This window comes from Rana temporaria, chromosome 8 (assembly GCF_905171775.1).
Source record: "Rana temporaria chromosome 8, aRanTem1.1, whole genome shotgun sequence".
In the NCBI taxonomy this organism is placed as follows: domain Eukaryota; kingdom Metazoa; phylum Chordata; class Amphibia; order Anura; family Ranidae; genus Rana; species Rana temporaria.
In genome coordinates this window covers 96,962,272-96,986,675 of record NC_053496.1, presented here as the reverse complement: position 1 = coordinate 96,986,675, position 24,404 = coordinate 96,962,272, and the positions used below count along the sequence as shown (strand labels likewise).

At 42.8% G+C, this 24,404-nt stretch overlaps 1 protein-coding gene across 2 annotated transcripts in view; it reads right to left on the bottom strand.

The window, feature by feature from the left end:
* Positions 1 to 24,404, bottom strand: part of ADAMTS14 (ADAM metallopeptidase with thrombospondin type 1 motif 14) — a 278,768-nt gene that overhangs the window by 70,149 nt on the left and 184,215 nt on the right. For both annotated transcript variants that reach the window (XM_040362329.1, XM_040362330.1), the window contains one exon: positions 8,309 to 8,432. In XM_040362329.1, the coding sequence (XP_040218263.1) occupies positions 8,309 to 8,432 (124 nt within the window). The remainder of the gene's footprint in view (positions 1 to 8,308; positions 8,433 to 24,404) is intronic.

The window sequence follows — 24,404 nt, the reverse complement described above, 5'->3', positions numbered from 1 at the left end:
GTTTTTACAGAGCAGGAATATGCCTGCTGGAGCTCTGTTAACACAGGTCACGGCCGCTGCTCACCTCCCGCTGTGCAGCCGTGGCTGTGTCAGCTCCGAGGTAGATGGCTGCAGAGCTGAGCTATGTCTCGTCTCACACATAGCTCAGCCTCAGAGCACACCAGCGCTGACATCCCCTTCTCTCTCTGCACAGGAGAGATAGAGCTCATCTGCTCCTCCTCCTTCTGAGTCTGCCCTGCCCACACTCCCCGGGCATGTGTGGGCACTGGACATAAAGTTTGAACCCAAGAAAGCATCAGACAGCCTGCCTGCGCCTCAGCCTCCATCCTGGTATGCTCACCCTCTCTAGTCTCTCCTGCCTCCCAGTGTATAAAAAGGGGTGCCCTGTGGACTTTGTTAAAGGTAAAGGGGGGCAGGCTTTGGTGAGCACAATAGTCCACAGCATGCACCCTTAAATCAAGTTTCCCAGAACACCCCTTCATCAGATCTGATGTATATGGGGTCTGTGCGGACTCTGATGTAAATGGGGTCTGTGCGGACTCTGATGTAAGGGGAGGCTCTGTGCGGACTCTGATGTAAGGGGAGGCTCTGTGCGGACTCTGATGTAAGGGGAGGCTCTGTGCGGACTCTGATGTAAGGGGGGCCTCTGTGCGGACTCTGATGTAAGGGGGACCTCTGTGCGGACTCTGATGTAAGGGGGGCCTCTGTGCGGACTCTGATGTAAGGGGGGCCTCTGTGCGGACTCTGATGTAAGGGGGGCCTCTGTGCGGACTCTAATGTAAGGGGGGGCTCTGTGCACACTCTATAGTAAGGGGGGCCTCTGTGCGGACTCTGATGTAAGGGGGGCCTCTGTGCGGACTCTTGTGATCATGAAAAATCTTAGCCTGTTTTCCTCGATCCATCACTTTTCCACGCTCTATGGGCCACTTGACTGGACTTGCCCCCCAGGTCTAAGGCTGCCAGCCCTCCCCTGATAACAGAGGAAGAGGCAAAAAGCCTTTTGACCCCTTTTTCATTAGAAGAAATCAATCCGGCCATAAAATCCCTAAAACAATGTAAATGCCTTGGACTGGATGGGTTCTCTGAAGTTTTTTATATACAGTATTGCAATGTCCTTAGCCCTGTTCTTTCTAGCCTATATAACTAAATTAAATCAGACTGACCATGTACTAAGCAAACCCAGGAGGCACAAATTACCCTTATTGCCAAAACAGAAAAGGATCCTACTTAATGTTCTAGTTATAGGCCCATTTCTCTGATAAACGTGGACCTAAAAATATTTGCAAAAATCTTAGCTATGCACCTACAAATCGTAATTCCTTCTTTAATAGGCCTAGATCAGGTGGGGTTTGTGGAGCATGGGACAATATCTTAAAGACAAGCTTCCTGATACAATATGCCCAGTAAACCAAGCTGCCACGCCATCTTCTTTTGTTAGATGCAAAGAAGGCTTTTGATCACCTGGATTGGAGATTTAGAGTAGCGTCTTTGAAACAAGTAGGTCTCCCGATGGAATTTATACAAAAAATAATGGCTTTATATTCTGCTCCTTCAGCGAGGATAAGGGTTAATGGGATACTGTCCCGACCTGTTAATTTTTTCCAACGGCACACTTCAAGGTTGTATGTTATCACCATACCTATACATCTTGGCTATGGAACATCTGACTATGGCTTTACGGTCTAATCCCTCTATCTACGGGATTCAGGTGGGCAACAGCTCTTATAAATTAAGCATTTTCGCGGATGATTTACTTATATACATAGCTAATCTAAGAATAGCCTTTCCAAGTATTTTGCATGAACTAGAACAATTTGGACTTCACAGCAATTTTAAAGTAAATGTTACAAAATGCCTTAATAATTCATTACTGTCAAATGAGAAAGAAATATTGGAATCCAACTTCCCATTCCAGTAGGAATTTCACTCTCTTAAATATCTAGGCCTCTACAGAAGAGAAGATTTCACAATTGATCTATTTGCATATGCTGAACTCTGTGACTAGCCAATCTCAGCTCAGGGCTAGGGGGAGAAACATTCCTGGTTAGGGAGAGCAATATATGATGGATATTTTACCACGTTTTATTTATATCAAACGTTTCCTATAACACTCCTGAGGGCGTTCTTCCGCTCGTTACGATTGAGCTTATTAAGGGTCCTTTCACATGTACGGATCGGGTGAGGATCCATACCTTTAACATCCGCTTGCTCAGCGAGGGATCGCTCCGTTGATACCTGCTGTGTCGGTAGATTACAGGGCGGCCCAGATGACTGTTTAGTTGAAACGCGTCGGTGGGACCAATTCACACACATCGCTCTTGCACATTGTGATATGCCTATGACGTTCTTCCAAATGAGAATGTTCATTTTTAATCTTTTTAATAAATACTACATTGTACGGTATGACACTATGTGATTTTTTTCCCATTACACATGTTATGTGGTTACCGTATCTCTGGCTCCAACAAGACTGCATGTATTTTATACTTCTGGTGTTTATTGGAATTTGCGGTGCCAACTGATATGTGGATTCAGGACCAGCTGAATACATCTTGCTGACTGATTATACAAGCCTGTTTTGACTTGGGTGGTATATACCTCACCAAGTCAACAACATCTGGTAAGCCTCCTCCATAGATCAGTGGTGGTGTCTCTATCCTTTCACAAAGTGGGTCATATCCATATGGAATTCTTCATTTCAACCTTGCAGTTTTTTCTACACTTTTGGACTGTTATTTGTGTTTGGTCACAACAGAGAACTGCTTCGTTCTGATTTATTTTTTATAATATTTTTTTTGCGGATCACACTAAGTCACTTGGTATCACTGAAGTTAAGACTTCACATCACAGCACCACTTACATCACAGTCCCCCTTTGCAAGCACAGCCCTCCTACTTACATCACAGCCCCCCCTTACATTACAAGCCCCCTTGCAATCACAACCCACCCCTCACATCACAGACCCCCATCACATCATAGCCCTCCTTACATCACAGCTCCCCCTTCACAACACAGCTCCCACTTCCAACACAGTCCTCCCTTTAAATCACATCCTCCCATTAAACCACAATCCCCACTGCAGTTACAGCTTTTTCCCTTCACAGTCCTACTTTAACACAGAAGGGTAAAAGGCACAGCAGGGTGGACTCCTCTACTGTATGTACTTGCCTGCCTGCCTCCACCACTGCTGCTGTTAAACTTACAGCAGGGCAGAGAGCGGGAGACATGGCAGGCCTGCAATGAGGGCAGGAGCTGCCCAACTCTGCTTGTTAACAAGTGTGTGATTGGCTGCAAGGACCGCCTTGCATTCTAGCAATCTATTATATGCTTGTTAAAAGAGAAGTGTGAGGTTTATAAAGAAACAAACAATCATACAGAAAACTTTGCTCCACTTCTCCTTCAATTTGAAAAGTTGGGAAGCTCTCGTCCTCAGTATAGACCTACTACTACAACTAAGTGGTGCAGCTGAAATTCAGACAGGACTGTGTCTGGAACGAAGTCCACCATTAGGTGATGCTTTATGTAGAAATTTAAAGTTCATGTATAAAAACTCTGGGACAGTTTTTATTGGTGAGTGCTGTGCTTCACTCCAACTTCGAAAACAGATCCTGTAAGCATGTATATATTTTGTATTTACTATCATCTGGTATAAATCACACATGCTGAACATCTGGACTTTACTGGAGTTCATCAGCTATGTGACTTCAGTGCTTTTAAAGAAAAACTTTGTGCAAATGATTGGATTTATTTCTGCTAAACCTAAACATCATTATCAGCCACGGTGGTATGTCCATAAAGGGAGCAGGAGTGCCGCCCCCTCTCTCCTGGCACCGCTCTAATCCCCATAGATAGATTCATGCATTGCATGAATCCATCTATGTTTGCTGATGTTTGCTAACATTGAACCCCCTTTCAGCCAATCAGGTGCGCCGGGTCTGTGTTACCTGTCACCCGATTGGCTGAAATGACAGGCGCTGTGATTGGATGCCTCGCAGAAAATTTGGCTGATCGGACCTCCGTACAACTTAATTCAATATGCCTGCACTCACAGTGGCACAAACAAGCTATTTATTTCAGTTACTTACAGTTTTGCTTAGAATTTATGATTTCTTGCCCATTTTTCAGAGAATATGAATGATAACACAAAAACTTTTCTTTCACTCAAGGTTAGTGTTTGGCTGAAGCCATTTATTATCAATCAACTGTGTTTACTTTTTTTAAAATCATAATCACAAAAGAAACTACCCAAATGACACTGATCAAAAGTTTACATGCCCCAGTTCTTAATACCGTGTATTGCCCCCTTTAACATCGATGACAGCTTGAAGGCTTTTGTGGTATTTGTGGATGAGGCTCTTTATATTCTCAGATGGTAAAGCTGCCCATTCCTTTTGGCAAAAAGCCTCCAGTTCCTGTAAATTCTTAGGCTGTCTTGCATGAACTGCACGTTTGAGATCTCCCCAGAGTGGGTCAATGATATTGAGGTCAGGAGACTGAGATGTCCACACCAGAACCTGCACTTTATTCTGCTGTAGCCAATGACTGGTTGACTTGGCCTTGTGTTTTGGATCATTGTCATTTTGGAATGTCCAAGTGCGTCCCATGCGCAGCTTCCTGGCTGATGAATGCAAATGTTCCTACAGTATTTTTTGATAACCTACTGCATTCATCTTGACATCAATTTTGACCAAATTTCCTGTGCCTTTGTAGCTCACACATCCCCAAAACATCAGCGATGCACCTCCTGGTTTCACAGTAGGAATGTTGTACCTTTCATCATAGGCCTTGTTGACTCCTCTCCAAATGTAGTGTTTATGGTTGTGGCCAAAAAGCTAAATTTTGGTCTCATTACTGCAAATTACTTTGTGTAAGAAGGTTTGAGGCTTGTCTCTGTGCTGTTTGGCGTATTGTAAGATACTTTGGATACTGTAGGATACTTTGTGGCACTTGTGTAGTAATGGCTTTCTTTTGGTGACTCGACCATGCAGCCCATCTTTCTTCAAGTGCCTTCTTATTGTGCATCTTGAAACAGCCACACCACATGTTTTCAGAGAGTCTTATATTTCACCTGAAGTTATTTGTGGGTTTTTCTTTGCATCACAAACAATTTTCCTGGCAGTTGTGGCTGAAATTTCAGTTGGTCTACCTGACCATGGTTTGGTTTCAACAGAACCCCTAATTTTCTTCTTCTTGATTAGAGTTTGAACACTGCTGATTGGCATTCTCCCTTCCTTGGATATCTTTTTATATCCCTTTCCTGCTTTATACAGTTCAACTACCTTTTCCCGCAGATCCTTTGACAAATAGTTTGCTTTCCCCATGAATTAGAATCCAGAAACATCAGTGCAGCACTGGATGAAAGATGCAAGGGTCTGTCAGGAGTCCAGAAACTCATTGACCTTTTATACATACGCACTAATTCCAAGCAAACAGATCAAAGGTGAGGATGGTTCCTTTAGTAGCTATTCAAACCCCTTTGTGTCAACTTGTTGTGTGCATGTTATCAGGCCAAAATCACCAGGGTATGTAAACGTTTGATCAGGGTTATTTAGGTAGTTTCTGTTGTGATTATGATATAAAAAGAGTAAACACAGTCGAATGATAATAAATGGCTTCAGCCAAACACTAACCATGAGTGAAAGAAAAGTTTTTGTGTTATCATTCATATTCTCTGAAAAATGGCCAAAAAAACCCATAAATTCTTCCAGGGAATGCAAACTTATAAACAAAATTGTATATGGTCTCGACAATTTATGCAGCACTTTACATATATATTGCACATTCCCAGTCCCTGCCCTCAATAAGCTTACAATCTAAAGTCCCTAACTCACATTCATGCATATACTAGGGCCAATTTTAGACATGTAAAATGAATGGTAACCTGGACTTCGACTTTAACCCTTCTTCCATACTAAGCAATTACTGAGCATATTAGATGTCCAAACACTTGATATTCACATGATGGATCCAGATCAGCATGTCACTAAGTAGTGAGAGAATGACAAGGGCAGTACCCCTGAAGCATGCAAGTCAGTGCTGCTGTGATATTACTAACTCAACAGGCCCATAAGCAAACCCTTCACGAGAGTTCACTGGCTAAGCTTAAAGTGGATGTAAACCCTCACATTTACCCAGTGAAGTGAACAGCCTCAGATGATACACAGAGATGAAACAAATCTCCCTACATAAGTTTTACATGTATATCTGCTGTCTTCATCTTTATATACTGTTTAGAAAGTTACAGATCCTGTAAGGAGATTTTCTCTTCTTGTTTAAGGCTTCTTTCACACTGGAGCGGGCTGGTGTTGATGGTAATTTTAGCACTGCTATTCGGCCGCTAGTGAAGTGCTTTTAACCCCCGCTAGCGGCCGATGAAGGGGTTAAATGCGCCCGTTTAAGGCCGCTGCCGAAGTGCTTTGCAGGTGCTTCGGCATCGGTGGCCATTCATTTTAATGGGCAGGAGCGGTGGAGTAGAGGTGTATACACCGCTCCTTCACCACTCCAAAGATGCTGCTTGCAGGACTTTTTAACATCCTGCAAGCGCATCGCCTCAGTGTGAAAGCACTCTGGCTTTTATACTGAGACTGCAGGGGAGCCGTTTTTCAGGCACTTTATGGGCACCATTTTCAGCCCAAAAGCGCCTGAAAAAACTCCAGTGTGAAAAGGGGTCTAACACGGAGTGTAAAGTCTGGGTATACAGTCAAGACAGCTGATTGGAGGAAAGGCACCCACCCCCTCTCCACATAGGTAAAGACTCTCAGAGGTGTTCTGTGACATGGCAAGCTACCTGATAATCTATTTTTAGCTCCCTCCCCGACGAAAAATTCTGGCTGCTTTTATCATATGTGTCAGAGAATTTGCCATGAGGTATCAGGCTGATAACAGAAGAACAGAGCAGGAGAAAGCCACGGGACATAGGGCTTTGGAGAGAGAAAAGAAAACACTGCAGATTTATGTGCCCAGCTCAAATTTCATGAATCAAGTTTACATCCACTTTAAGTAAGGGGCATAGAGATAGCCAGGAATAGTGTGTTTTGAACCTTTGAAATAGTCAACTTTTGCAATTGTTTTGCAGATTTGTATTAGATCCGACCGGCGTAAGTCTCTTACGCCGTTGTATCCAAGTTGCATATTTACGCTGGCCGCTAGGTGGTGCTTCCATCGATTTACACGTCGAATATGGTAATGATCTAGATACGCAGATTCTCAAACGTACGTGTGGCCGGCGCATTTTTTTACATCGTTTGCGTAAGGCTTTTTTCGGCGTATAGTTACCCCTGCTCTATGAGGCGGAGATGAGGCGTACTAATGTTAGGTATGGACGTCGGAACAGCGTTGAATTTTTCACGTTTTACGTCGTTTGCGTAAGTCGTCCGTGAATGGGGCTGGACGTAAGTTACGTTCACGTCGACTAGGCATTGAGCGGGCGCAATTTATTTTACGATACATTAACATAAAACACGCCCACACTAGCCTAGTTTGAATTACGCGGGCTTACACCGTATCAGATACACTACGCCGCCGTAACTTAGAGCGGAAAATGTTTCTGAATACGGGACCTGCCGCTCTAAGTTACGGCGGTGTAGTGTATCTGAGATACGCTACGCCCGCCTAAAGATAGGCGTTTTTTAGTGAATCTGGCCCTTGTGTACAAGGCCATAGGGGAGAAAAGACCTGGTTCAGTTGAGTGGACTACACATTTTCTCAGATGTACCAAACTTTGTTGGCTTCTGGCTGATGGAATAAGAAGTTCATCTTCTGGATTGTTTGAGGCCTCTGTCCATCCACTGCTGTACATGGTTTTGGCCCTGCCTCACTACTCTTTCACCCCACCCATTTGTTTTTCTCTACTTCTATTGTTTGCGTTTGTGGTCACTTCTTTGTCCTAGGCCCAAATTCTAGACTTTGTTCTAAGCTCTTGTTCCTGGGGTTTGCCCCCATTTCTGTTTTATCTCCCAATCCCCACGATCTTGGCAGGAGCTGCATTATAAGGCTGTTAGTAGACTACAGCCAGTTTCCAGAGCCTCATATTTTAATTTTCTGAATATGATCTATCATAAATGTTTTATTTGTGTGTATGTTGCTGGGTCCTCACTGCAGAAATAGATTGGCTCTTTGCTGGGACAATTTTCATTGTACTCATTTCACAACCTCTTTTTCTGTGTGTTTCTTGAAAACTTTATAAAAGAATTAGTAAAAAAACTTTGGTAAACCTAAGCAAGTGGAACAAGGATGCGTTCTTGGATATGGAGTTAGTGATTACATGAACACGGGAAATGGCTGATAAGCACCATGTAGATTTACTTACGGGACTGCTTTGGCGATTTAGCTAATGTTCCCTTTACAGTTCGACAATGTGAGTTATCTCCTCCGCAAACCCCACACTTATCATCTTCTTTCAGAGAGCCAATTTCCTTGTCACATCCGATATGCTATAGTAGAAAGAAAAAACACAGACACACAGTGTTAGATAAATCTCTAACTATTCTGAATATTTTATTAGTAAAGTCAATGTTAATTTACAGTTTATAATAACTTCCCTAGACATACTTAGACATCCCTAGACATATAGCAACAAAGCATGACTGATAAGCAGCTGACTTGTGAATAGACAACAAAGTCAGACAAACAAAGCTTTATTGCAAAATTTGGGATAATTCCCAAAGTTTTTTGTATGGAAATGTAAAAGGTGACGCTGTGGGCAGTGGACAGAGAGCTTGTATAATGATGTGAGTATAAGATAAAAAAAACTTTCACAGATAAATGTTTACAGATAGTATACATAGTCATCTTCTCTTGATAAATGCTTGATAAAAGGCACTGTTTTTTACACTGCAATGGGATCATTGAATACTGTATTTCAGGAGGATGTTCACCCACACAATTGTTACTGTATATACAAATGTCAACAGTTATTGATATACCTATACTCTGTGTTTGAGTACACCAGAACTCAATACAATCCTGCTTGTTTCATGTCAGCGGCTCACCAATTAGTGAAGAAAGCGTAAGAACAACAGCACCAAAGCATGCAGTCAGCATCGACAGCTTCCATACTGAAATCCCGACATGGGCCTTTTTTTGTGTACAGGTTACCTTTGATAATCAACAAAGCTGTCCTAAATATCAGGCTGCTAGTCTGAGAAGGTAAATCGAAAGATTCAAATGTCCATTAAAGCATGTTAATGATCCAAAAATCAATGATGTGACATAATAAAAATACGGTGGTCAACAGTCAACTTCTAATTAGTTCAACCACATACTGTATATAAGCTGTCCATTTAATAATCCATACACACCAATTGTTAAAGTTACAGAGCTTCTCCTGCTCACCTATATGTACATGTGTGCTCTTATAAAACAATTAATCCAAATTATGTAAAGCGTTCTTGTGCTCTTATAAACGTTCTCTTTTAAATACATACAGTCCTGATCAAAAGTTTTTAAGACCACTTGAAAAATGGCAAAAAATCATATTTTACATTGTTGGATCTTAACAAGGTTCAAAGTAGAGCTTCAACATGCAACAAGAAGAAATGAGAGTGAGACAAAACATTTTTTGAGCATTCAATTAATTGAAAATAACGATTAAACTGAAACAGGCTGTTTTTCAGCTGATCAAAAGTTTAGGACCACATGCCTTTAAAAGGCCAAATCTGTGCAAAGATGTGGATTCATTGTCATTTTCTGTCAGGTAATCACACGTTGTGATTGCAAAGGCAAAAAAACTCTCCCTTTTTGAACGTGGTTGGGTTGCTGAACTGCATAAGCAGGGTCTCTCATCAAGACACTGGACGATCCTCGACCCAAATTAAGGCCCTTACTGGTGCTGAGTGCAGCCCCATAACCATCAGAGACTGAAGGGCTTCAAAAACAAAAAACGGCTTCAAAAACCTTGTCTCCTAGAACGTCACAGAACTGCTTGTTTGGACTTTGCAAGAGAGCACCAAACATGGGACATTCAAAGGTGGAAAAAAAATTATTCTCTGATGAGAAAAAATGTAACCTTGATGGTCCTGATGGTTTCCAACGTTACTGGCATGACAAGCAGATCCCACCTGAGATGTTTTCTACGCGCCACAGTGGAGGGGGCGCCATAATGGTCTGGGGTGCTTTTTCCTTCAGTGGAACAATGGAGCGTCAGGAAGTGCAGGGGCGTCAAACGGGTCAAGATGTCCAGATGTTGCAGAGAGCATTCCTCATGACTGAGGGCCCTTGTCTGTGTGGTAACGACTGGGTTTTTCAACAGGACAACGCTACATTACACAATGCCCGCAGGACAAGGGACTTCTTCCAGGAGAATAACATCACTCTTTTGGCCCATCCTGCGTGTTCCCCTGATCTAAATCCAATTGAGAACCTTTGGGGATGGATGACAAGGGAAGTTTACAAAAATGAACAACAGTTCCAGACAGTAGATGGCCTTCGTGTGGCTGTCTTCACCACTTGGAGAAATGTTCCCACTCACCTCATGGAAACGCTTGCATCAAGCATGCCGAAACTAATTTTTGAAGTGATCAACAATAACGGCAGAGCTACTCATTACTGAGTTCATGTTTGGAAGTTGGATTTCTGTTTTGGGGGGGTTTAGTTTTTTTTTGAAGGTGTGGTCCTAAACTTTTGATCAGCTGAAAAACAGCCTGTTTCAGTTTATTCGTTGTTTTCATTAAATTGAATGCTCAAAAAATGTTTTGTCTCACTCATTTCTTCTTGTTGCATGTTGAAGCTTTACTTGGAACCTTGTTAAGATCCAACAATGTAAAATAGGATTTTTTGCCATTTTTCAAGTGGTCTTAAACTTTTGATCAGGACTGTATAAACGTAAATGTATTTTATACAAAACTCCATAAAAATGTAACAAATAGAAACATTTCCAGTGCACCAGTGTCAATATTAATTTTAGAGTCCACAACAGTATAGAGTGCTTGAAGTGGAGCCCTGCCCAAAAGGGGAAGTGGCGCTTGTCTGCCTCCCCCCCCTCCGTTGCCACATTTGGCACCTTTTGGGAGAGCTAGTACCTGGTTTTGACAGAGGCGAATTCAGACGGAAGTTTGGCTCACCTCCTCTTTCTCCCCCCAGCCAGCCCATTCACAGAGAGCAGCATGATTTGTGCATGCACAGTAGGGAACCGGCTGTGAAGCTGCAAGGCTTCCCTTAGTGGAGATGTCGGCGGCAGCACCTGATGGCTGATTGAAAAATCGTCTCAGATTAGGACACCGTAGGATTCCTGGACAGGTAGGAGCATATAAATCTCCATAGTGTAATATTATTAGACTTTATTAAAAGATTAAAAAGCAATTGCACTTGTATTCACAAAATACCTTGGCATGAGTTTCAGCTGTATGATGTTCATCACTGACCGTCCCCGGTTGTTGCGTTTCGCCCCTCCCACTGGGGATCTATAGAAGCTCTGAAGACCCCTAGTGGGAGGGGCAAAACACGTCGAACAGGGATGGTCAGTGACAAACATTATGCAGCTGGAACTCCTGTCGAGGGGGTCATTTGGAGATGTACACATGCTTTTAATACATTTTGTGAGTATAAGTGCAATTTCTTTGTAGCAATTTCTTTGTGGTCTTTTACCTCTTTTGGTCTAATGAGGACCATCAAGGCCAAAGATAGCTCACATCCTTCAATATGTGGTGGGTTGTGAGGCACAGTGGGTGCAAATATGGTGAAAGTCATTGGGCTCCAGACACGTATTGGATGCAAAATAGGTTTAATTTCTTTTAACAGTCCTTTTTATATTTTGCAAGGGAAAGAGGGTTAGGGCCAGGATACCCTTGTGTAGTTACAATTTCAATTGGCAGACTTCAATAGGAGGACAATCTGAGATTTCAATGGGAGGACAGCCGTACAGGTAAAGGCCCCAGCAAGGTGCCATTCTGCACATGCAGGTTTGCTGTCTCCTATGGCAACAGTATCTAACAGTTCCTAACACAAAGTTCAACAGTTCTCTCAGCTTCACTACAATGTCCACTTGTAGCTCTTCTGCCCCTTGAGCTCCTAGTCTTTCACTGGACTCTATGATTCATTGACTCTGAATCCCATGAGCTTCTCAATGCTTTTACAGTGGTACCTCCCTCAAACATCACCCACATTTTCCTGCTGGATCCCTAGTTTGGCACTCCAGATACCTCTCAAGCTTCACCCCCTGCTAACCGGCTCAGTCCCTGGCTTGACACAAAAATGGTTCTCTGCAAGCATCACCTTCTCTGGTTGTGTCCCTGACTTGATCACCACCTGAAGTTTCCCGATTCTCCATCGTGCCCATTTGGTGAGAATACTGCTCCTATACGTGCTTCAGTTACTCACTGTGGTCCCCGGTAAAAGTGGTTTGTCCCTTTTAGTGAGATCAGTTTCCTTTCTACCTCCGACCACAACAGGTTCTCCGGCCGGTAGAACCATCACTATGGGTTGGACTGCAAGCTGCAGTCTCAACCCTGCTCTGCCCTCTTACTTCTGGATAGGCCCTCACACAGCCTGGCAGCCAGATGCCCCCGAGATAGACCCAATCTCTGGCCTAACAGCCCGGGGCGTACACGTCGTATGACAGGGGTCCGGGTGGCACAGAACATAGATCACCTGACTCCACCTGAATATAAAGGTTCTCCCAGCAGGCTAAGGGATTCAAGAAAACCCCTGCCCATTGGCTAAGATATCCCATATACCCATAACTTGACCTTGAAATGTCCTTCTCACATCTACTGCTACCAAGTGCCAGGTCACCTAGTGGCAGAAGAGAAAAGTGCAACAAGGCCAAACTTAGGGAGAAATCAATGGATCTCTAACAACTATCTACAGTAGCTACTCCTGACAAGGAATTTGGTGAGGAGATCCCTGACTAAACCCCAGGGCGCTACATCTTTTTAACTTTTAATAAAGTTTAACAATATTACACTATAGGAGATTTCTATGATCCTTCTTAATGGTATGCATTTGCTGCAATGAACTGCACAGAGCACTTTATATACTTAAGCACCATACTGTTGTTGACTGTAGATTTAAGATTGACACTTGTGCACTCTAAATGTCTGTGTATTAATATGAAATCAACATTTATATGTATTTAAAATTGAAGGTATATAAGAGCACAGGTATTTATGCACAAGAGCATTTTATATCATTTCGATTGATGAATTATTGTTTTATAAGAGCACACATATACAGATAGGTGAGTAGGATCAGCGCTGTAACTTTATTAATTGAGTTATATGGTTTTCTTATAACCTACAGTATATTACAGCAGCAGCCCTAGTTTTTTTGTGTCTGATAAATATAGATAAGATCTTTACAGTGTCCATAGCGTGGGTTTATTATAATATTAATAATCTATTTATAACCACTACTTAAAGCGGGGGTTCACCCGTACATAACACTTTTTACCCTTAGATGGATGCTCATTTTGTCTAGGGGAATCGGCTAGTTGTTTTAAAATATGAGCTGTACTTACCGTTTACGAGATGCATCTTCTCCGCCGCTTCCGGGTATGGGTTGCGGAACTGGGCATTCCTATTTTGATTGACAGTCTTCCGAGAGGCTTCCGACGGTCGCATCCATCGTGTCACGATTTTCCGAAAGAAGCCGAACGTCGGTGCGCAGGCGCAGTATAGAGCCGCACCGACGTTCGGCTTCTTTCGGCTACTAGTGACGCGATGGATGCGACCGTCGGAAGCCTCTCGGAAGACTGTCAATCAAGAAGGAACGCCCGCTCCCGAAGACCCATACCCGGAAGCGGCGGAGAAGATGCATCTCGAAAACGGTAAGTACAGCTCATATTTTAAAACAACTAGCCGATTCCCCTAGACAAAATGAGCATCCATCTAAGGGGATTGGTTGAAAAAAATGTTTTATGGGTGAACTCCCGCTTTAATAGCTTTGTAACCTATTTTTTATGAAATTGTACCTTTGCAGTGTCCTCTCTGAGCTCCCAAACTTTTTCCTCCTTACATCTGTTTGCTTTTAGCGAGCAATGGACATCAGTTGTGGTCAGGTGCACTGTACATATGCTATAGACTACAGTCCTTAGTCCATCTCAGATACAAGCAAATGAGGGTGGCTTCCTTCAAGCATACAGCAGGACCATGGAGAATGAATGTAGCCTCCCTCTGTCACAGCAGCAAAAAAAGGAATTTGGAAAAAAGTAGCTGAGAACAATAGAGGAAGGTGTTGTATTGTCTTCTCACTGCCTGTTTTACCCCCTAATTACCAGACAACCACACAGTTATAGTTCCTGCTGTGGCCGCAAAACAAAGCATTACAGCTGCGGCATGTATACACCCCTGAACACTACCCCTACAGCAAAATGGGAAGCAGTTGAGAGGCAGTAAAAATGTGGCTCAAGGGTGGGGGTCTTATAGCCTTCCACCCGCAAATTTAAACAAGCCCTAACTGTGCTGGTGACAATAATGCCTTGCACACTGCCTGCTCACAATGTACCGCGGACGAGCGGCCCATGCAGGCCTGTGCAGGCAAACCAAAATGCCTGAACATCGCTGCCTGCTTCCAAGTTCACAAACAAAACAGGGCTCTGTACAGAGGGAACAATTTCTCTATATAAAGAAATATTTTGTAAAAAGCAGCACAAACTACACACACTACGCATTGTTAGGCACACATTTAACCCCATGATCGCCCCAGATGTTAACCCGTTCCCAGTCAGTGTCATTAGTACAGTGACAGTGTATAGTATTATAACTGATCACTGTAATATTATTGTCACTGGTGCTATCAGTGGCAATTAGTTAGTTCCCCCCAGCATCAAATGTCATATTGCTTGCTTATTTTTTTTTTTTTTATTTGAATTGAAATTTTAATGCAATAGTTTAAGATAGTTAAAATATTAAAGAGTTTGGAGAAATGAAAAAACAAAAACAAACAATGGATGACCTTATGTGTGTATAAAGGATATAAACTGGGGCTAATTTCATACTTTATTATCCATAAATTATAATTTCTTATGAATCATTTCAAGATGTAGATTTTTACTATGTATTTATTGTAATTTAGAAGGTGTTTGACAGGAAGCTGTGTTGTAAACTTGTAAAGCTGCACCTGGTTGCATGGCGGTTGTGGCACAGTCCCATTCAATAGCAATACCAATGCCAAACGTGATAGAAAGTATCATTTTTGCTGCGGCCGCAAAACAAAGTACGGTATCATTCCCTGTGGTATATGTACCCCATCTGGTCACCATGTTAGATTAAGAAGTGGCAGTCTTTAAGAAGATCTGACAGTTTTTAAGTTCCCCCAAACACAAATGGAAATAAGGGCTTAAAGATTAATTTTGTCATTTTTTAAAAATGTGTCATTTACTTATGCATACAGCCCACATGATGTCAACAGTGAGTTAAAAAAAAAACTTCCACTTTGTCCAAAACTAAAAGAAACATTTTCACCTTTAGTTTTACTTAAAGCACTTACAGCAGCTGATTTTTAGGCTCCATGCACACTAGCATTTTTTAGAACCTAAAAAAAAACACTAGAAAAAACGCTGAAAATAGCGTTTATGTGCCACCTTGTAATAAGGTTTAAGAAGCTTTTAGGAGCATTTAGGAGCATTGTTGTTTTATTAGTGGTTTTACAGTAGGTAAAGAAAAAAAAATGCTAGAAAAAAGCGGTTTGGAGGGTTTTAGTACTGTTTAGAAGTAGTGTTTAGGAGCGTTTCGAAAAGCATTTTTTTCTGCTGGTAAAATACTGCCATTAACTGTCCAAAAATTATTATTTTTTCTGCTCCTAAATGCTGAAGCTCTAAAAATGCTTAAAATAATGTGCATGGACACATAGGATAATGCTATTAGCTTCTAGAAGCAGCAAAAATGCTCATAATAGCTTCTAGGAGCTTAAAAAAATATTAGTGTGCATGGAGTCTGAAGCACTTACTAAGTATGCAGCTTTTCATATATTTTATTCTCTGCCTATGCTTCTGCTTGAAGTGGAATTTCTATCTAACCATACCTACTCTTAAAAATGTCTCCTCCCAACTCCTACTACTATGCTGGGAAGCCAGAGTTGTGGGATCACGCGAACAGACCAGTGCAAACTGAATAAACGTAAAAATACATATCATTTTTTTTTCTTGAGTTGGCATCATAGGAAGCAATAGGGGGAGCGGACATTTTTAGGAATAGTTAGGCCACGTTCACATCTGTGTGCGCATTTTACATGCATTTTTAGGTGCTCTGCCATTAGAATGTATGTTTTTATGACAGTGCATCACAGACCTGCATGCTGCATCCTTGATGACCTCACATAAAACTGCCATTCTAATTAATGTTTAATGGCAGCACACCTAAAACGCTCATAAAAACAGGGTGCCGAAAATTTACCGCCGCATAGATGTGGTTAGGCAGAAATTCCACATTAAGTCAATGCCATGACTGTTGTTCTAGGTTTCCTGTTTCAGGATGGCTCCTTTGTCTTGCAGCATATTATGCAGCCACCCTTACATTTAGTGCCTAGAGTTGTATGTGTCTACACTGTGTGCATCATGAGAAAAACATAGCCCCATAGCCAGGGGCGGACTGGCCTACCAGAAAATTTCCTGGTAGGCCGCCTGCCCTGGAGCCGCTTTCAGGGGTGGCTGCAGCGCTCCCCTCCCTCTGTCCTCCGGCTCTTGTATGTCACAGAGCTGGGTCTGTGTGTGCAAGGTCCCCCCTCCCCCCTAGACTGGCTCGTTTGACATCTTCTAGATGGAACACTGATTGAATCAGTGTTCTGCCTATCACACAAGCTGGTCTGGGGGGGGGGGGGGGGCTTGCACACACAGACCCAGCTCTGTGACATACAGCAGGAGATGGCTGCTGTGTGTGATCCAGGAAATGGTGAGGCTGCAATTGGTGGGCACTGATAGGCTGCAATGGTGGACACAGAAGCTGCAATTGGTGGGCACAGAAAGGCTGCAATTGTTGGGCACAGAGAAGCTGCATTGGTGGGCACAGCAAGCTGCATTGGTGGGCACAGAGAGGCTGCAGTTGATGGGCACACAGAGGCTGCATGCAATTGGTGGGCACACAGAGGCTGCATGCAATTGGTGGGCACAGAGAGACTGCATGCAATTGGTGGGCACAGAGGCTGCAATTGGTGGGCACAGTGAAGCTGCAATTGGTTTTGCACAGAGAGGCTGCAATTGGTTTTGCACAGAGAGGCTGCAATTGGTTTTGCACAGAGAGGCTGCAATTGGTTTTGCACAGAGAGGCTGCAATTATGGGCACAGTGAGGCTGCAATTATGGGCACTGCGAGGCTGAATTTAATGGGCACTGATAAGGCTGTATTGATCTCTTGTATCATGTCTGCAGTCTCTGACCATCTTTAGTATGATGCCCTCAGTCTCTAACCATGTCCTGTATCATGGCTGCAGCCTCTGATCATCTCTTGTATCATGTCCGCAACCTCGTGCCATCTCTTGTATCCTGTTCTCAGTCTCTAACCATCTCTTGTGTCCTGTCCTCAGTCTCTAGCCATCTCTTGTAGTCTGTCCTCAGTCTCTAACTATCTCTTGTACCATGTCCGCAACCTCTGACCATTTCTTGTCTTATATCATGTCTGGAGAGGAGTTAAGAGTGGGAGTGCCACCAGGAAGGGGATCATGGGAGAAGTCAGACGACTGTGGAGAGGAGACTTTAGGATAAAGCCAGAGCCACCAACCAGGAGCCGTCTAACTGAGCCCTGCACGGTGTACCTGAGAGGAGGTCAGTGACAACGCCGCCAGACATGTCTGAGGGGGGGTCACTGATGTAAGGGGGAGTGAATATAATAATATAAGGGGGCACTGATATAAAGGTTCCATGTTCCCAGAGTTTCTGGGGTGTCCCTTGATTGACCAATTTTACCACTTTTAACTGGAATTTGCATTTTTATTTCCAGTCCGTCCCTGCCCATAGCCTAGGATGGCAGGTCACTCCCCTGCTCCTCCCTTCTCCAAGATAACAGACTGGCTTGAAACTGTGCTCTCTATTGTTAATTCTTTCATATGAAGATTGGAAGTTCGGGGAAGCAGAACTGAGTGAGCAAGAGACAGCAACATTGAAAGCTGTAAATGCTGGGAAACTACAAAAAGTTTTCTGGGGAATGTTTATTTTATTCTGTTCAATGTGTTAGGCTGAGCGTATTTATACTACTTCAGTGATGAGCAGCCAATACTCTCATATCAATTTCTTCACTCACTGTATAACCAAGGCTTGTGTTTGCAAACAAGAAATAACTACAAGGAGCCATATTCTCAAACAAGTTACGCCGGTGTATCTACTGATACACCGGCGTAAATCGAATTTCCCGCCGGCGTATCATTGTTTTGTATTCACAAAACAAGATACGCCGGATTTAGGCTAGGATCCGACTAGTGTAAGTCACTTACACTGTCGGATCTTAAATGTAATTCGCCGCCGGCCGCTAGGTGGCGTTTACGTTCAGGTCTCATTTGTTTATGCAAATGAGCCTGATACGCCGATTCCCGAACGAAATCGCGTCACGTAACCGTTGTTTGCGTAAGCGTAAGGTTACCCCTGCTATATGAGGGATAACCTTACGCCAGTCCCACGTATGCCATGTTAAGTATGGCGTCGGGTCCGCGTCGTCTTTTCCCGTCGGGTACGTCATTTTACTAAGTCGTTCTTGAATACGACTTTACGTCAATGACGCACACGTCGGTGTCATTGACGTTTTCCATCAAGAGAACTGGAGCATGCGCACTGGGCTATTTTAAGCCCGGCGCATGCGCAGTTCGAACGGCACGGGGGCGCGCTTAATTTAAATACAAGCCGCCAACTTGGAATTACGTGGGGATACGCCGGGCCAATTACACTACGCCGCCCCAAACTACGGAGCAAGTGTTTGGGGAATACAGCACTTGCTCCTGTAAGTTGGGGCGGCGTAGTGTAAATGGCTTACGCTACGCCCGCCTCAAATCTACGAGAATCTGGCCCAAGGACCATATGTGAAATAGTAATTAGGTTTGGCTCCACTGCTTACTGCATCTGGAGAATTCAAGTTACTGCAATAAACATAATACACCAAGATGATCATAAAAGCTTTGGGAACATATATCCAGCCGTGTACTGATTTGCCAGGAGATAAGAATATTTCTTAGATTTTTTTTTACATTAAAGGACTTTTTCTTTAATAATACAAATTATTAAGATCTGGTGCGTTCAGAGACGTTGCTGACCACAAGCGAACATCTGTAAGCAGATTGTCAAATTTTGCTTTAATGTACAGAAGTATCAAAGTACTTTATTTTCAGTAGATGTTCTTTTTTATATTCTTTTATATTGAATGAAAGAAAGAGTATAACCACATCTGTACACACTTGCCTTTAATGGATTTTGCAAAAAGGTTAGAGTGGTGACCTGCATTTTTTCACACTGAATAAATGCAGGTCACTGCTGGGGCACATAGAAAATCATTGTTTTATATGTGCCTTATTCATACCACAATACTTGTGTGATGTGCTGTGTGCCGTAGTGTGGAAAAACGCAGCATGTCTTCATTTTTCCAAACCACATCGGATGTCACCACACAGCAACGCAATGACATTAATGAAGTGTCACTATATGACACTTCAATTAAAGTTTAAAAAAAAAAATGTCATATGCTGCAACAGGCACTGCACAACTCCCAAAGGGAAATAAAAACAGAGGGCGCACCAGCCTTGTGCAATACCTTTGCAACACTAAAATGTATTTATAGGTAAAATGACATACTCCCAAACGAGTGGTAAAATCAGCTAATGAAAAGTCTATCATATGTATCACCCAGCATGATCTGTTGGCCAGTAAACTGGGGTGGGATGAAAGTCCAAAACAAGCTGACGTGTTTCGAGGGGTATCCCCCTCTCCTTTAGAGCTAAGTTTGGTATGCAGATAGATGGTTCTTATAAAATGACTGGGATCAAGTGAATAGAATCATGTTCTCCAGACCCCTCCCTCATGTGGGAGGGTCAGTTCTATTAATTAAATAAACATAAGACAAATTAATCAAATATTTCAATCCCCATAAGGGACATGAGCCACCAGACATATATACACACACACTTTAAATTTATCCTCATATCTGTACGAATCCCAATGCATATATCTGTATAAGATATGCACAACTGGAGTGGACGCTGACACCAGCCTGTTCAGTAAACTGCTGCATTTTCCTGAGCAGGTTAGTGTGTGACTAAGCACTGACATTACAGTGTGAAACGCGTCAGATATACACCCCACTGTCTGCTGTGATTTGTAGTGCTGTTTACTTTTACCATTAAAGGCGACCTTTTTAAGGATTTTTTGGAAGTGCGGCTGTCCAATCTTTTTTTTCTCTAAGTTTTAGTGAGAACCTAGCCTTCGACATTTTGTCAAATGTAACAATTTACTTTGATAAATTACCAAATAATACTTATGCGCTGCCATCTATAAAGAAACAATCAATAAATAATAAATAACACTTCACTGCTGTGGCGTGCGCCTCAATGTGTTCCCACATCCAACAGAAATACAAACGTAAAACCGTGCTGCCCTGCTTACTAATTGCTTATAGATATAGAACTTATCATAATAAATCATAAATAAAAACACATCGCAGCTGCTGCATGCACCACAATGTTAATTATTGGTAATTAGTAAGCAGCATAGCACTGTTTTAAATCTGGATAACTACGGTAATTACTTTGACTTTTTTATATCATATAACCAGAGAACGACCAGCCATTGAATGCACACCATTAAACATCAATACATTTGCTTTACAAATTATCCGACTATTTTGTACAACTAGGTCAAAGTCATCTATGTGCATATAAATTGTGATATATTGTATTATTAAAGTGACATGTCTAATATTTTCTTTTGCATTAATTCTTTTTTTAGTAGCCTATTAATGTTATTGGTGGTTGTACAATGAACACCAGTGTACTGTGGTCATGATTCTCTGATATGAGTGTTTTCTTTTTTCTTTTTAGGCCCCGTACACACGAGAGGATATCCACTGGAAACGGTCCGCCGGACCGTTTCCAGCGGATAAATCCTCTGGCAGATTTGGATTTGATGGCTGTACACACCATCATATCGAAATCCGCGCGGAATACATCCGCGGTGACGTGTCGCGCCGTCGCGGAGACGTGCGCGACGCTGGAGGGTAACTACTTCCACGCATGCGTCGAATCATTACGACGCATGCGAGGGGGTCTGTACAGACGACCGGATCAATCCGCTGGACACGATTCAAGCGGATAGATTTCTTAGCATGCTAAGAAATTTATATCCGTTTGAAATCGATCGGCTGGACGAATCTCCGCGGAAAAATATCCGCTAGGCCATACAGACGACCGGATTTGTCCGCTGGAACTGATCCGCGGATCAATCCCAGCGGATAGATCCGGTCGTCTGTACGAGACCTTACAGTGGTATGGCGGGGGAGACTCACCATATGCGATTGTTGTGAGCCAAGCATCCGAAATCACACCCGGCAAGCAGGGAAGACTGGCCACATTGATGATTTGTAACCAAGCATTGGAAATTCCCTGTGACAGCCCCTTCCACTGGAAAGCAAGGAAAACTGACCAAAATGAATAGTTTGCAACCAAGCATTGGTGATCACACCCTGACAACACCTTTCACTGGGAAGTATAGAAGATAGATAGTTTGCATCCAGGGGCGTATATATCGTGAGGCAAACAAGGCGTTTGCCTGGGGCGGCATTTATTAGGGGGGCGGTGTCTGTACCGGGATGATGCCTGCAGCTGTAGTCATCACTCCAGTATCATTTATTAGAGCCGACAGTTGGCTCTCTTGAATTAGCAATCAGAGCAGCTTTCTAGTCGCTTTGTTGCTAATACAAGCAGCAGGAGAGGGCGCTCCTCCCCTCCCTTCGCCTTCCAAGGCTCTCTCGGGCTCTACTGTTCCACCAGGAGGCCCAAGCGACCAGCCAAGCAAAGCCAGGATCAACTTTGCCTCGCTGTTTGTAAGTAAACCGGAAGCGATGACATGGCATCACTTCCGGTTTGCTCGAGAACCATTGGCACTAGTTTTGAAAAATCAAAAGCATTCAAAAACACAGATCTTGGTGCTTTTAAGTGCAGAGGAGGGATTTAGGGTCTTTTAGACCTCATATCTCTCTATAAAGAGCACCTGCCACTGCCTATTTCTGCCACAAAGATGTTTACATTCCTTGTAACAGAAATAAAAGTGATAAAAAAAATGTAATTTGTGATTTAAAAAAAAATGTAAAATGCCCCCTGCAAAGGCGAACGCGCGTGTCGGGCCCGCACGCACGCAAACAGCGATCGCCCCACACATGTGAGGTAGCACTGTGAACGTCAGATCATGTGCTGTAATGGAATTTGCAAGAGTACACCACTGTATCCCTACTGCAATCTAAAACTGTAACAGAGAGAGTGATGTCATTCGCTAGGCTATGCTATCTAAACTAGATGAATAGAAATACAAATCCTTTGCCAGATTGAACAGCTTCCTTATATGTATGCTATGTGTGTATTTATCTGTTTGGAGTTCATCTGTAAACTAGAAAGGCAATTGGGTTGATTAACTAAACTTTGTAAAGTGATTGTTTACTGATCCTAGTAAATAAGGTAAAGCTGTGTTCACTCCAGTCATCCGTCATCCAAATGAATTTCCCTTGCCTGTGACTGGGTAAACAAATTGCACACAGCTTTGCCTTATTTACTAAGCTTGGTGAACATTCACTTGACAAAAGAAGCATTGGCTTTTCCCTAAGAAAATTTTAACCACTTCAGCCCCGAAAGGATTTAACCACTTCCTGACCAGGCCCTTTTTTGCGATGCGTCACTTTAACTGAGAATGCGCGGTCATGCAACGCTGTACCCAAACAAAATTGATGTCCTTTTTTTCTCAAAAACATAGCTTTCTTTTGGTGGTATTTGATCACCTTTGCACTATAAACAAAAAAAGATTGTCAATTTAAAAAAAAAAAACACAATTAGCCAGATTCAGATAGACTGGCTTAATTTTGAGGCGGCGTAGCGTATCGCATATACGCTACGCCGCCGTAAGTCAGAGAGGCAAGTGCTGTATTCACAAAGCACTTGCGTCCTAAGTTACGGCGGCGTAGCGTAAATGGACTGGCGTAAGAGCGCCTAATTTAAATGATGAACAGCAGGGCGTGTTTTATGTTAATGACTAGTGACCCGACGTGATTGCGCCGTTCGTGGACATATCCCAGTGTGCATTGCTCCAAAGTATGCCGCAAAGATGTATTGGTTTTGACGTGAAGGTAAATTACGTCCAGCCCCATTCACGGACGATTTACGCAAACAACGTAAAAATTTCAAATTTCGACACGGGAACGACGTCCATACTTAACATTGGCTAGGCCAGCTTTTTGTTCGAATAACTTTACGCCGTAAAAAGCCTTACGTAAACGGCGTAAAAAAATGCGCCGGGCGCACGTACGTTTCTGAATCGGCGTATCTAGCTCATTTGCATATTCTACGCCGAAATCAACGGAAGCGCCGCCTAGCGGCCAGCGTAAATATGCACCCTAAGATACGACGTGTAGGAGACTTACGCCGCTCGTATCTTAGCCTAATTTAAGCGTATCTGGTTTCCAGAATACGCTTAAATTTACGACGGCGTAGATTCAGAGTTACAACGGCGTATCTATTGATATGCCGGTGTAAACGTCTCTGAATCTAGCTAAATATCTTTTACTTTTTGCTATAATAAATATCCCAAATTTTTTTCCCCCTCGGTTTATCCTGATACGTATTCTTCTACATATTTTTGGTAAAAAAACACACACAAAAAACCCCACAATAAGCATATATTGATTGGTTTGTGCAAAAGTTATAGTGTCTACAAAATAGGGGATAGGCTTTTGTAAAAAAACAAATTTCTTCATCAATTTAAGCCAATACAGTATCTCACAAAAGTGAGTACACCCCTCACATCTTTTCATGTGACAACACTGAAGAAATGGCATATTGCTACAATGTAAAGTAGTGAGTGTACAGCTTGTATAACAGTGTAAATTTGCTGTCCCCTCAAAATAACTTAACACACAGCCATTAATGTTTAAACCGCTGGTAACAAACATAAGTACACCCCTAAGTGAAAATGTCCAAATTGGGCCCAATTTGCCAATTTCCCTCCCTGGTGTCATGTGACTCGTTAGTGTTACAAGGTCTCAGGTATGAATGGGGAGCGGGTGTTTTAAATTTGGTGTTATCGCTCTCACTCTCTCATACTGGTCACTGAAAGTTCAACATGGCACCTTGTGGCAAATAACTGAGGATCTAAAAACTGAGCTGCAGCACGGTGGACAAGACTATACAGCATTTTAACAGGACTGGTTCCACTCAGAACAGGTTTTGCCATGGTCGACCAAAGAAGTTGAGTGCACGTGCTCAGCGTCGTATTCAGTGGTTGTCTTTGGGAAAAGATGT